Source organism: Paroedura picta, chromosome 14 (genome assembly GCF_049243985.1).
Source record: "Paroedura picta isolate Pp20150507F chromosome 14, Ppicta_v3.0, whole genome shotgun sequence".
NCBI lineage: Eukaryota > Metazoa > Chordata > Lepidosauria > Squamata > Gekkonidae > Paroedura > Paroedura picta.
Window position 1 is genome coordinate 34,699,990 of NC_135382.1, and position 15,242 is coordinate 34,715,231.

A 15,242-nucleotide genomic window follows, 5' to 3' on the forward strand; every position below is an offset into this window, starting at 1 on the left:
CGTACTCCTGATAGCTGGCCCCAACTAGCACTCTAGGCACAGAGTTCTGCACTAGATGCAGCCTCCAAATAGTCTTCCAGGGTAGCTCCAAGTGCAGTGCATGGCAGTAGTCCAGTCTACATGCAAGTTCATTGACTGATTATAATTTTAAAATACTGGTACGTGTCCTCTCGGAAGACAAAGGGAGATATCAGTGACCAAAGACAAGTACGCATATATGTCAAGAGCCAGATTAAGATGGGGGAGGCACAGGTTTGAATCCCTACTCCACCATGAGGCTCACTGGGTAACATGGAGCCAATCACTGGTATTCAACTTAACCTACATCCCAGGGTTGTTGTGAGGCTATAACAGAAAATGCAGCCTTAGCTCCTTGGAAGGAGGACAGAAGAAGAATGGACAGCGAGGGAGTGGAAGAAGGATAATAATACAGATTTACACAGATGGAAACCTAAATTACTACCAAAAGACACATGGAACAAATTTAAGTTCTTGCAGTAGGTATTTAGATTCTGGAATATCCCCAAGAGAAAGGGGGTTACTGTAGCTATCGGCTATCCATCCAAAATATTTCTCCTGTAACTGGCCGTGCTCAGGACATGGATGTTATACGAATGTATGTTATTATTGCTACGCTTCCACCTTGTTTTCCCTCCTGAGAATTCAGTCACTCATAAATGGTTCCCAGATGGTTTCCTATCCAGGCCCTGCTCAGAGCCAAATCGCATTACCTCCAGCGGTCAAGATGCAACACGCATAGTGATACAGCCAACGAGCATAGCTGGAGTGAACCTTTCGTAGCTAGCAGGGCTCAGCTTCATCTTGAGCCTTGCAGCCCTGACCTCTTCACCAGGGCAGACCGTAGGTCGAAGCCAGAGAAGCATTCCGCTCCCTCCTCCACTACCCCTCAACCAAACGTGACTGATTATTGCAGCTACAACATGTAGCCAGTCAGGATCAGGGCAGAGTTTCTGTGCCTGCCTCCTCTTCTTCCCCAGCTCTTTCAGCAAGTGTCCAAGGGAAATGTAGTCCTCAGCACCTAATTCTGAAGCAGCACTGCCTTGTCATACCTACCTGCAGCAGGCTAGCTGGGCACCTCCCACAGCACGAGCCATCAGGTAGGCAGGGATAAAACAACCTGGAGGTGCATAGATGGGAACTGGGGTTGGTGTTGCCACTTACCAGGTTCCAGCAACATTTCCCATCCCATGCCCTTGCTCAGTGGAGGAGCAGGGAGGGGAAAATGGGGGAAGAATGTTATTGGGACACCGCTTCCTGTTTCAGAACAGGAAGTGATGTCATGACATTCTAGGAATTTTCAAATTTCTGTGGTAAAACCCATTAGTATTTATAAATTTCTAGAGGGCCGTGGCATCAATTCCTTCTCCAAAACAGGAAATGACATCCAGCAGTTTCCTCTCTCTCTCTCTCTCTCTCTCGTCTCTCCTCTGCTTGCAGATATTCACCCTGAACATGGCCAGCAGCGTTTCTAGGAGGGGAGGAAGCTGGGAGACAGCTTGTCTAGCCTGAGCGGAATCTGATCTGGTATTTAGCCTGGGCACATTCAAAATTGCAAGCCCAAGCGATCGTTGTTTTGGCTTCTTGCCCAGTGGCTTGCTGGCTGAAACCATGAGGTCGATCCAGGACCCACCCAAGATTTTGAGTTATTTTGTTTACTTCCTTGCTTCCATTTGTTTATTCCAGTAACTCCCTGGAGGGGGAAAACATTATTTAAAAAAAAAACTCATGCCGGCAGAAGGGGGGACCTGAGTGGCTTGCCCATATTCTTCAGCCAAGCTGAGCCCAATCCAAAAGAGAAATAAAAGCAAAGGTCTTACTCATCTCAGATCAGGTACTTCCCATAAGAAACAGAAGGAGCTCTTTCACAACAAGGACGACCAATCAAGCATATAAAGCAGCACTGATTGGTAGCAGCACTAAGCAAGGATGCTTTCATGCCAGCTACCCGAAATCCTTCCAGTGGATCGTTCAAGATTAAAACTTTGGCTGTGTCTGTCAAAACATGACCCTGTTCACAAACAAGATCTTATCAGAGCATGTACACAGCTATGCTTCCCAATGATCACATCACTTCTGGGGTTTCTTGAAACCCGAAGAAAGTTTCAGGGGTTTCCTAATGCAGTCAGTAGTAAACAAGTTGCCGACTGTAGTAAGGATGCATAATCCTCGAACTTTCTTCAGCTCTTAATAATAAAGGAATCACCCAGCTCTACAACTGGAAATGCTCCAACTAAAAGCATTGAAGGGTAAGCTCAAGAAAAATCTCTGTTCAGATCACAAACTGCGGTTGGCCTCCCAACTCTCCCAAGGTCAGCAAAGAAGCCACACCTCCTCTTGCGTGGTAATAGCTCCCCCGCCCAGTTGTCTAACATGCAAGAAAAATAATGAACCCCAGTATCCCTGCTAACCTGTTCCACAAAGACGAAAACATATTTCTGGAAGCAAAAGAAGGACCGGTAACAGTGCACTCCTAAACAGAGTTAAAGCCCTTCTAAACCCACCAACTTCAATGGATTTAGACAGGTGCAACTCTGCTTAGGATCGCTCGGCAAGCATCCCGTTTGTTTTATTTAAAAAAAACCCATATCGTTTTCCGATTTCTTTTTTGCTCGGCCCCACGCTTAAGGAGCCTGACTCAAGACCTGATCAGCGTATCAGTTTTCAAATGCTTAAATCCCTGTAAAGGTTTAGTGTCTGACTGCGTGCATTTTGCTCAGTATTAACATGTTCAATGGAGTACTTTGATTTTTTTTTTTTATCTAGACGCCAGAAGCTGGCGAATATATGCTTCATAGCTTCAGATAAACCTTTTGTTCTTGTGGGGCTGATCAGCTGGTACGGCAGTGAGAGGGGAAAGGAGGAAGGAAATTCACAAGGGCTCCGCGGTTTCAAAAAGTCAAATTACCTCTGAGCCGTGGCATGGCTGATAATTTAAATGAATATATATACACACATATACACACGCACGCGCCCCGATACGTACGTACACACCGGCTACACACCCCCCCCCCAACATCTCTACTGTTAGGACTTTTAATGAAGCCCCAGTTGTGATGACACTGAGGCAGGGAACGCTACGGTGGGATAATTACTTGGCTTCCTCACAGCTGAGTTTCACAGATGCATTATTAACGGCGCATTCCATGCCATAACGAGCACCCAATGTAGGTGGGATTTGCAAACCCTGGCATCCGCCATTAGCAGGTTTGGCGCAAACACAAATGAGTGTTTTTCACAAAAGCATGCAAAGGTTGTGAAATTCCAATGAATTCTTTCGGTGGAGGGGGGGGGGGGAAGAGAGTTCAAGCTTCCGTGACCGGCTATGTCACCTCCCAGGGCACTCCGTGCTCAGAGTGAGGCACCCTGGGAAATTACCGAATCAGAATGCATTGATTTCTTTCTTTCTCTCTCTCTCTCTCCTTTCCCTCTCTCCCTAGCAAAAGGAGGCAGGAGCCCTGATGAAGAATTAAGGAGGAAATGTAATATCTAATCCTCCTCCAATCTTCCTGGTTCCCCCGTCTCCCGCCCCACGCGCGGCTCCTGCCCACCTCGGTCCCCCGACTTGTTTTCATCAGACAACTGCAAGGCTCGGACAGAGTAAGGGGGTGAAATGCCACCGAAATTCGAACGGAGCTCCCCGCGCCCTCCTGCACCAAGGGTTGGGATTGGCCCACTTTCATCTTGGCAAGGAGGCCTTATGGGGCACTGGCGGTTACGTGGACGTTTGCCTCTCCGTGACATTCATCCGTTCCCCTCCCCACCCGCACACACACTTCCCTTTTAAAACATTTTCCCTTCGGATACAGAGGCCTAACAGGTTTTCTCAATAGAATACTGCATACGGTATGTGAAGCTATTAATAATTCCTCCTCAAACCACACTGTATGTGGCGGAGGAAGGAGGGGAAAAAAAACTCAGGAGAATAAAACGAGAAATTCTGAAACACACTACAGAAAAACATAACATTAATGCCTTTTGCTCACCTTAATCTGGGACAGATTAAAACCATGCAGCTCCCCTCCTGGCCCCCCTACCTCCTGCCCGGTTAACAACAAGATCAAGCCACTTGAAAGTAATTCTTATGGCCAAGGTACTGCTCTCTTGCCATTTTTGGAAATCAATTTGGAACAAGGAGGCTATAACAGTCAATCTTCTCCCTCTCAAAGCCTTGAGTTCAAGGTGACTTTCTCTTAAGTGTTTCCCCCTATTGTTCCTGCAGACATTCTGAACTTTCAGTCCCCCAGTAATTAACACCAGGACTTAATGAAGTCCAGCTGCTCTCAGAGCATGCCAAGGCAATGTCACGTTTTGTAAAACAATGTTTGGGCTGTTCCAATTGCAGCCCTTTCCTCCTTCCGCCAATCAACAAGTTTTGGTCTATACCTCAAACAGAAAATGAAGGGGGGGGGGAGAGAGAGCTTCACAAAATCTGAGCCTTCGGGGAGGGCGGTATATAAATATAATAAATAAAAAATTAAACTTGGACAGAATTGTCAAAATCAGCAGGACAGGGAGAAGACTAACTTCAAGCAGATTTGGGGAGGCGCACGATTATCTAGTGCTAAGTGAAAAAAGTAAATCTTATGAACTCCACCTAAAATGTTGGGAAATACTACTAGGACAGAAGCTATATCAGTTCCCGGGAACCTGCATTTCTTTCCTTTCATTTTTTGTTCAGTGAGCTAACAACAGGTAATACTTGTAAGGTGTCACTAGGTGCCGCTATGGTGCAGGAAATGGCTGGCCACTTGCTACAAGTCCTCGTGGAAGAAACAAATATGCGCTGTGTCTCTCCTTTTTTTATCCTAATCTAGGGTAAGGCACTCACCTTGTGTGTATGAAAATATATTTGTTAAAAACCAACACAAAAGAGCATGAACATGAGAGAATTAACAACATGAGAAGACCTTCCCAAGGAAAGAGAACTACCAACTTAGTTACAGGAGTTAGAAAATTTCTCAGCCATATTTCATTAAAATGGTGGATGCATCTGGAGTGTAGCTAACCCAAGTTGACTGCAAAAACACCTTAAAGCTCTTCTTTCAGCCTCTAGCACCATGATAGAGACCTTGCCCTCACTGGGCCCTTATTCCCCATCAGGAGTCTTCTGCTGTATACTATCTGTGGCAACATGGGGCCAGCTTCTGACAGAACCTCAATTCAGTCATTGAATTTCTCTAGGGAACTCCATTTTTAGGAGAGGAATGAGGTATCTTTTGAAAGAATTCTCAGTCGCCTTACGCTACTGTAGTTCCCATGATTCTTTGAGAGAAGCCGTGACAGTTAATTTGAACTACCGGGACTGTACCCTCACTTGCCAAACTGACGTGCTCTCACTTATTCTCTCACAACTCAGGCAGTTCCCCATCTATAAATTGAGAATACCCGCTCTGCCTCACAGGATCGTAAAAGACAATGATCAATACGGTTATTTGCATTTTAAAAGGCTGTAGAAATAATATATATTGGCATATTATGGGGGGCGGAACCCTTTATGACCTATTCTTCACGGCAACAATTTGTTCTTGGTTCGAAGTGATAAAGCCCTGGTGAAAACGGGGCTGCTTGATCTTTTTTTTATTGTTGTTCTGAACAAAACTTCACCAAGCCAGAATATCGTTTTGCGTACTCTGAGAAAAGGTTGACCCGGACCTTGAAGAGAAAAGTAGGGGCATCTCAATAGGTTTATTTTCGATTGCAAATCGACTCCCTCCAAAAAGGCGGGGGGGGGGGGCTTGGGTCTTCCTCGTTTCAGCTGCCTCTCTAATGAAGGGCCGAGCCTAGGCCGGTTTCGTAAAATTACTGCTGAGGATAATGATTTCTAATGTGATAAAAGGCCTTTAAGGAGGCATCACGGAAGGGAGCTGGCTAATTTACTTTCCTAGGAGCCAATTTACACATAGGAATATTCATTTGCATTGCAGATCCCAGCATCTAGCCAACTGGAGGTTAAACGTCAGCGATGAACCAACATGGCTACAATTAGAAGGAGTCCAGCTTGTCCGCAGCGGAAAATTATAAATGGTGAGAGCTCTCTAAACGTTGCATTTTGATATCTATAATCTTGAAAAGACAACAAAGGAAGTGTTCTGGGACAGCACGGGAGCTCAACTCATTCTGATCCCGCACTTCCGCCAAGGAGCTCAAAGCAGTACTCAAAATGGACCACGGCTCAGTGACGGAGCATCTAGAAGAAGAAGAAGAAGGAGAAGGAGAAGGAGAAGAAGAAGGAGAAGGAGAAGGAGAAGGAGAAGGAGAAGGAGAAGGAGAAGGAGAAGAAGAAGAAGAAGAAGAAGAAGAAGAAGAAGAAGAAGAAGAAGAGTTCGTTCTTATATGCCGCTTTTCCCTACCCGAAGGAGGCTCAAAGCGGCTTACATTCGCCTTCCCTTTCCTCTCCCCACAACAGACACCCTGTGGGGTGGGTGAGGCTGAGAGAGCCCTGATATCACTGCCCGGTCAGAACAGTTTTATCAGTGCCATGGCGAGCCCAAGGTCACCCAGCTGGTTGCATGTGGTGGGGGCGGTGGGGAATCGAACCCGGCTTGCCAGATTAGAAGTCCACCCTCCTAACCACTACACCAAACTGGCTCTCATCTACTGTACATGCCGAGCCCCAAGTTCGATCCCCGGCATCTCCGGTTAAAAGGCTCAGCTAGTAGGTGTGAAAGACCGCTATCAGAGTTTCTGGAGAGCTGCTACCCATCTGAGCAGACGCTGTTGACCTGATTTGGTATAAGGCAGCTTCATGCGTTCATGATTCACCTCTCCTCCCTGTGGGGTAGGCGAAGCTGACAAACAGCGACTGACCCAAGGTGACCTGAGTGTATTCCTTCACAGAGGGAAGATTTGAACCCTGGTCCCAAGCTAAACAACCTGGCCAGGCTAGCCTGATCTCCTCAGATCTATTTGGTTGGGAGCCCAACAAGGAAGTAAGCAGAGGCAGCCAATAGCAAACCAGCTCTGACCATCTCTTGCTTTAAAAACATACAGATTTCGCCGGATGACTTGAAGGCACTCCCCATCACCTAGGCTAACCAGTGCACCCTGGTGGATACTGCGCCACACTGCAATGTCCCCATTCATTCCAAAGGGAGGACTCGCTCAGCACCGAAAAAACGCACACCCACATAAAACCGGTGTCCTCTTTTCAAACGAATTAGCCAGAGCATGCACACAGAAGTTCCTTTTGCAGCACACACGGTATATTACCTGGTTCTTGATGCTGACTGTCTTTTGACACGGTTGGGAACTGTTTTAAAACTGTGATGAGTTTCAATGATTGATTAATTGTAACTCAGTTGCATGGCCTTAACTTGTATTGTTGTTGCTTAAGTGTTGTACACAGCCCTGAGCTGGTTTATTGGGTAGGGCGGTATATGAATCTAATTAATCGATTAATTAGGGGTTGTTGCTTTTCGCCACTGAGAAAGCTGACATTTGTTCATGGAATTGCAGACATTCCAAGAATCATAACATTCCAAACCGTTCCCAGACGTTCCAAGAAGGATAACTTCAAGCTTCCAACGTGTAATTCAGGTTTCTTTTCTGGCTGCAAAAATGTGAGGCTGGACTTCATTTTAAAGGCTCGAGACAAATTTTAACCCTGCGTGCGAAATCCGTTGGGATCCACCAAGCAGTTCCGAGCTCAGAACAGCTGATGGCCAAGAACGAAGATTATCGTTCTCCAAAACATCTTTCATTTCAGACGTTTTGTTAGATGGGAGGCAGCCATTCCATAGACACCTAAATTAAGGTTCATTTGTATTCTGTAACTTGCCCATACGTGCTCATTTTTCAGAGCAAAATTGCTACAGCTTTCCTTGTAATGGCAAGAACTGCTGGGAACGGAAGCTGGCTGAGTAGCTAAAATCAGTGACGATAAACCCGTTGAAAACTCCATGTGCAGCTACACTGGTGTGCCTTGAATTTGTTTGTTTCTCAATTCATTCTAAATCAGGAATGCTACTGTGAGAGGGAATAGTCCACATTTGGGGAGGGGGAGAGAACGCGCTTATTAAAGATGGACTTTTCTTCCAACAATCCGTTAAGATTCAACGGCATTTCCCACAGCGGAAGGCCATTCCATCGATGGAACCGAACTTCCTTCTGGAAGTGCAAAGCAGGGTATAAAAGCCAACTCTTATTCTTCTCCAACTCAGTGAGCTTCTGTGGCAGAGCGGAGATTTGAACTTGGGCCTTCCAGTCTTCTAGACCGTTTGCTCTGGCTGCCAAACAATTCTACCAGATATCTATGTAGGGAGGGGGCACATAGCTGGCAATGCCAGCCTAGAACTCTTTCAGCTGCCGGGAACATGGCTGAAATGCAGGGCTAGACCTCCTCCACCAGCCGGCAGACTGGGGGTGGTTGGCGTAGCCGAGATCTTTCAAGTCCTACTTGTTTGCCAGGGTTTCATCTGTAATGTTTTAATTATGGTTGTAGGCCATCCTGAGCCAACCAGAAAGGTGGAGTCTAAATATTTTAGTAGATGAATAAATATATTTCTCACTGGTAGAGGCAAAACATCATATCTATCTATCTATCTATCTATCTATCTATCTATCTATCTACCTACCTACCTACCTACCTACCTACCTACCTACCTACCTACCTACCTCTTTGACTTATATCCCACCACTCTCCACAGACCCATGGCGGGTTAAACGGAAGCAGATTAAAACCCCAATAAAACAAATCACAAGTCCCCTAATACCATAAAAGACCCACAAAATAGCGGCATAATCCCCAGTCCTCCCCGATCTAGAATCAACCATCACAGGCATAGGTTCACAGAATGGTACAGTATTGGCCAGAAGAATGGATCCTGTTGTCCCTGAAACCCGGCCTCAACCCAAGACCTGGTGGAAGAGTTCCGTTTTGCAGGCTCTGCGGAACTGAGACAGCTCTAGAAGGACAGATAGTAGCACTGTAGTAATAATCATTATATGCGGTGAGGCAGCATCTCAGATTGGGCTCCAAAGCAAAGGGTCAACGCTGCCATCCCAGGCAGAAAGAAGACCACTTGCAACAAAGTCATCATCACCGTAGCGTTGACACCAAACGTTGTAAAATCCACAGAGCATCCAGGGCGAGATGGCCATAACCCTTACAAGAAGCCTATGAAGGCACTTGGCATCATTGTACCCATCCTGAAGACGAGGCTACAGCAAAATAGCCTATGTGATGCTACCTTGGCCAAGTTCACAGCAGAGTCTCTTCAACTGAAGCTACATGAGCTTGGGATGAGATGGCTAATCAGCCTTTCTTCCAGGGCCCTTATAGATTCAGAAACCTGACATCAGCACTTTCCCAACTGCAATGTTCTACATCAGGGGTAGTCAACCTGTGGTTCTCCAGATGTCCATGGACTACATTTCCCATGAGCCCCTGCCAGCATTCGCTGGCAGGGGTTCATGGGAATTGTAGTCCATGAACATCTGGAGGACCACAGGTTGACTACCCCTGTTCTACATGACAGAATCCTAGGGTTGCTATTCTGGAGGTCCCAAATAGCAGAAATTCGGGGGGGGGGGGAGAATCCTTGACAAAAGAGTGTTACCTGCATTGTGATGTCACTTCCAGCAAAAACCCACAAGTGCATCACAGGTCAATGTGGACTGCTCTAGGAATTCCCTGGATCTCTGTGGTAATGTGTGGATTCCGAACTAGTCGAAGTCCGAATTGGCCCAGTATATGCTCTTAAGACAACTACTGCTGTCTAGCAAGTGGAATACAAACTGTCTGTTTCTTTTTTTTTTTAATCTCAGTAGTATTTTGTCAATATTCCTTATTGCACCAAAGCAAACATAAATATTTTATTGTAAACTAAGGGCCTAAAATAAACAGTTTAGTAAATAGTTATTATGTGGCAAGCAAGAAGGGGGGCCAAAAAAAACCCTCATCTGTGAGAAAAAAAAATGTGTTTGCCATGTAATTATTCTTGCTAGTTTACATTTGCTCTCGACATGCATCTCTTTGCTTTGCAACGTCTCCCTCGTTCTAAATCTTCTTCCTTGTTGCTATTATTAAAATCTTTAAAAGGTGCCAAATCTTAAATGAGGGAAAAAAATGATTTGCTAGAAATTATTCATATCACAGTGAGCCTCTACTAAACCTGGCAGGGGTGCAATATTTTCGGTGAAATTAACATAAAATATACAACTGCAAATTATCCAGGAAATAGCTATGTTCTTTACAACACGCATTTACATTCGGGAGGGAGGGGAGGGAAGGAGGGAGGGGAGGGAGTGTTCCACTTATCTGTCTAACACAAAGCTGCTAACGGTCCTTTTTTTCCCTTCCCAATGCCAGTTTTAAAGGGGAAAGTAATAGATTTCCACTGGGAGTGCAGCCTTTAAAGATGATATAACAAAATATGTGGTTGGGAAAAAATCGACCTTAGATAATTACTGGAGACCACAATCAACAGCGGGCATTCTCAAGTGCTCCTCGCAAGCCAGTCCATTTTTAGATTTATTTCCCATCTCGCTGGGCGAAATGCATTTCCTCCGCTAGGCCCGAGCCCTTCTTGAGTAGACGAGGAGACCGAAAAGAGGGAGCGGGGAAGGGAGGGAGACGTGTCGCGCCGTGCAAAATGCAAATCCCGTTGTAAATATTTTATAAAATTGTTGCCTACATCCCAAAAGCTATAGGTCTTAATTGAGAAGAGGGCTATTTTTCCAGTCAATATATGGAAATGGAAAATGCTAATTCGTGTTTTTCTACTTATGAGAAACCCTAGAGGACGGCAAAACCACAAATGCACTCAACTTTAATATTATAAATATAATTTGGCTCCCTCTTTATAATCCCCAGCGTCCTGACTTTTATCTCCCAACGGCCGTAGAGGAAGAATTCGCTCAGGCACTTTTAGATCATCTGCACAGGAAGTCAACCTTCAAGCAATGCCAGCTTGGCAGAGGAGCAAGAGACTGCGCTAAGTAACACTACGAACAGGAACTGAAACACGATATTCCAGCGGCGTTGCGCAGGAAATGGGTGCCGACTGACACCGAGCTGGATCAGAGCACCGCAGAGGTGCGAACAAACCTTCTGGCCACCAAGATCTGCTGACCTTCAAGGATGGACACTGATCAGGTGCCCTTCAATTTAAACAGGGACTCCCCTGATGCCGACACGTCAAGGCTCCGTGGGACCCAGCAAAATGGGGAAGGCTTGGGTGGAAGTTTACGTTGCTTGCTTTACTAATTCCAAAGAAAGGGAAGAGCTGCATGCTAGCTCTATGGCATTCTTCTTGGAAAACAGTTAGAAACATGGAATCATAAGAGTTGGAAGGGGCCTCCAAGGTGATCTAGTCCAATGCCCCTGCAGAATGTAGGAAATTCACAACTACCTGCCCACCCACAGTGACTCCAATTCCATGCCCAGGTGAGGCCCTCCCCCCAAATCAGGATCCCTGGCCAGTCTGGCCTGGAAGAACTTCGCTTCCCAATCCCAACGTGGCAATTGGCATTTCCCTGAGCGTGCAAGAAAAATCCACAAGAACCAAGCACCGACATAGTCTCTTCTGCCCACCCACTCACGATCTGCCTAAATTCACAGAATCAGCACGTCTTTCAGATGGCTATCTAGCCTCTGCTTTAAAAAGCTGCTTAAAAAACGTTGATAAGTGACAAGGCCCAACGGACTTCTGATAAAACGAATGGATCTTTCAGTATTTGCCAAAAACCTGGAGGCAAAAGTGCCCTGCAAGAGTGAATTTCCTCGGAAGACCGGAGAAACATTCCAAACAGACTTTTGGTACAGAAGGTATTTCAATTCCAAATCCAACCCAGAATAAAAATGAACGGGAGTTTTGGAGCCACTAAACCAGGGGTAGTCAAACTGCGGCCCTCCAGATGTCCATGGAATACAATTCCCATGAGCCCCTGCCAGCAAATGCTGGCAGGGGCTCATGAGAATTGTAGTCCATGGACATTTGGAGGGCCGCAGTTTGACTACCCCTGCACTAAACGTTTTAATGGAATGTGGAGAAATCTGCAGGTTTTGTTTTCTGACCCTCTGTGTGCAATCCCCTCCTCTGCCCCCACCAGTACAGGTTACTCTGCAGGTGCAACAGGTGGGTGTGCTTTTTTGCCAGTGCTTTCACAAGGACTTTTTGCACGCAAGGCTCGGTGCTCATGGGTAGCGCCCTCCTTGCACCTTTCAAGAGTAACAGCTCCAAGCGGAGCGTAAGTCGAAGCCTGGGAAAAAATCTGTAAACGTTAAGGCCGCCGACAGGAGGTATTAATGCCTCCCACACTGACTCCATAAATCAGAACAGATTTAGGGGAACGATTAAGGCTTACGACTAGAATACACCCTTCGCTTTCATAATTCCCGATTAACATGTTTAACTGTTGGCCTGTATATTTTAAACATTTCTTACTATTGGGTATATAAGTAATTAGTGGCTTTTAAAAGACGCATTAACACGGGGAGAAAGGAAGAACAAACAGGGGGGGGGGGAGGCACACCATTTTTAGTCTTAAAAAAGGGATCAGAAAGACCATGGGGCGCTGGAGATACGCTGGATGGACTTGAACTCGAGATTAAGAAGTGCTAGCAGATCCCGGTAAGATTAAGCCTGTATTGAACACAGGCCCTGTAGTTCGGTAGCAGAGCCTCTGCATTCCGTACAGAAGGTTCCAGAGCCAATTTATGGCAAATCCAGGTGTGTGTGTGTGTGTTTTTAAGGATTAAGCAGATAGGAAAGACTTCTACCTGGTGAGCAACCTTATGCTTAATTCAGGGGTAGTCAAACTGCAGCCCTCCAGATGTTCATGGACTACGATTCCCATGAGCCCCTGCCAGCGTTTGCTGGCAAGGGCTCATGGGAATTGTAGTCCATGGACATCTGGAGGGCCGCAGTTTGACTACCCCAGACTGCTGGGTCTATCAAGGTCAGTGTATTGGCTACTCCGACTGATAGCAGCTCTCTAGGATCTCAGGTCAGGGTCTTTCCCTTCACTGCTGACCCGATCCTGGTATCAACATGGTGGCCCTTTTTATCTGCATAGTTCACTGTCAAGGACCGAGAAGCAGAGAGATAGAAAAGGAGGAAACAAGCTGGAACAACTTTGTGCCGTGATAAAGAATGAAGCGGGACGTGATCCCGTTAGTGAGAGAGGAGATGATTTTAGCAGAGGCCCCTGACCTCCCAAAGGACACGTAAGAGGGACTGGGGACATGCATGACCCACTAGCATCTCAAGGAATGCATGGTCAGTGATCCTGAAAGTTGAAGACAGATGGATGTTAACTAGCTTATACATAATAATGGGCCCAAACAAACTATTTTTAATTCTTAATGATTTTTAATGATGACACGTTGGTCTACCTATAACCTACAGGCTGCAAGAAGAAGAAGAAGAAGAAGAAGAAGAAGAAGAAGAAGAAGAAGAAGAAGAAGAAGAAGAAGAAGAAGAGTTGTTGTTTATACCCCACTTTTCTCTACCAGAAGGAGTCAGACACCCTGTGAGGTAGGTTAATGGGGCTGAGAGAGCTCTAACAGAAACTGCTCAGGGAGAACAGCTCTAACATGCAGAGGAGCGGGGAATCAAACCCAGCTCTCCAGATTAGAGGTCGTCGCTCTTAACCACTAGACCAAGCTGGCTCTCAGTAAGGGTCAGCAGAATGGCAAGGCCCTTAAAATATTTTTACTGAATCTGATTATGCTTTTATTCTGTGACAGCTTAAAATGATATAGAGCTATTATAAACCGCCCTGAGTCTTCTACTAATTAGATTATAGATAAATAAAAACAGAACGCAAGCTCCTTCGGTCATCCAATTCCAATTATTTGGTGGAATTTAACAAAAATCAACATTATTCTTTCATCTCTGATCTACTGTCAGATGCCAAAATAGTTTATGCTTCGAACTGGTCAGTGCTTTTAGAAGACTCTGAATTTGATACTACAAATCTGTGCGGGCAAAAGAAGGGCAATCTGGAGTGAAGTTCGTCCCCGTGGGTCCTACAATCCCGAACGTAGTCTTTAGGGGGTGAGCTCAAATAGGACCCATCTTACACTAGCAGGAAAGTGGGCTGGATCCATCCCATTATTGACTAAAAAGTTAATTGACGAAGCTTGTTTTGCTGGGAATTGCTAAGCTGGTGAGGCTGGGAGATGAGCAGAAAAATGAAGTTGTAGAAGCCGACGTAAAAAAAAAAAAAAAGACTGCTGAAGACAATTACAGATATAAACATTTATCTTCCTCCCGCCTCAGTTTTGCCATACAAATCTAACTGTTCTGGAAGAAGCAGTGTTTCAGACGCATTCTGCACACAGCGGATAATGCACTTTCAGTGTGTTTTTGCAGCTGGATTTTCCTGTGCGGAACAGGACGATCTACTTCTAAACTGCACTGAAAGTGCATTATCTAGTGTGTGCAGAGTGGGAGTCTCTCCCCCTGTTTTATGTGGGGGGGGGGCAGTGAGACCAAGAGTTGCATGCACAATATATTCAACAGGACATCTCCTTAGAACGTGCAGCTGTCCAGTGGCGAAAAGGGAGGCAGGGGGAGGGCACCGTCCGAGGGCTTTTAACAGTTATGAATACCGTACAGTGTCTCCTACCTGCAATAGCATTTTTCATAATCCTCCTCTCCAGAAAGCCAGGAGCTGGAAAAGAATACAAGACCTCGCCATTGGGGGTTGGGGCGGCACCTACAGGAGACAGGAGGCAAAGAGACTCAACTCCTCCCCACAAGGCAAGGAGCCGTTCAAAACACAACCGGGAAGGGGTGCAGGAGGCGGCATGCGGAAATGGCTGGGTAAGGAGGAGGCCACCGCTACACGATCCCTTCCCCTCCTGCTTCAGCCGAGTCAGACGTGAGAATGAAGGTGCTCCCCACCACCACCAAACCCTCAGCATGGGGGAACAGCCACTGCAAATGAAGAAGAAGCATGCAAGGGACCTCTTACCTTAAAAGGGGGGAAGTGGACGTCAGTGAAGTTCACAAGTAAAATCAAATTGTAGTGGCAACCACTTTTCTAGACCTTCCCCCTCTACAGTACATTGGTCCTTAGCACCACTTACTTATGTATCCATGTATTCTGTATCCAGCACAGCGCTAAACCACAAGCTCAAAAACAGACTGCCCTGTTTCAGAATGCCGCTGGGCCACTGAAAGGAAGGATGCTTCTTATGGCCATGAAAGCCTTGTCTATGGAAAGGTAATGTGGCCAAGAGGAGACTGCCTAGGAGTCGGTCAAAAGGGAGG

At 46.0% G+C, this 15,242-nt stretch overlaps 1 protein-coding gene across 4 annotated transcripts in view; it reads right to left on the reverse strand.

Annotated features, from left to right (window-relative positions):
• ZNF423 (zinc finger protein 423) overlaps positions 1–15,242 on the reverse strand; it is a 244,856-nt gene that overhangs the window by 77,310 nt on the left and 152,304 nt on the right. For 3 of the 4 annotated variants that reach the window (XM_077310961.1, XM_077310962.1, XM_077310964.1), the window contains one exon: positions 14,596–14,685. The exons of the other annotated variant lie outside the window; for it this stretch is intronic. In XM_077310961.1, coding sequence (XP_077167076.1) covers positions 14,596–14,685 — 90 coding nt within the window. The remainder of the gene's footprint in view (positions 1–14,595; positions 14,686–15,242) is intronic. 4 annotated transcript variants of the gene reach the window in all.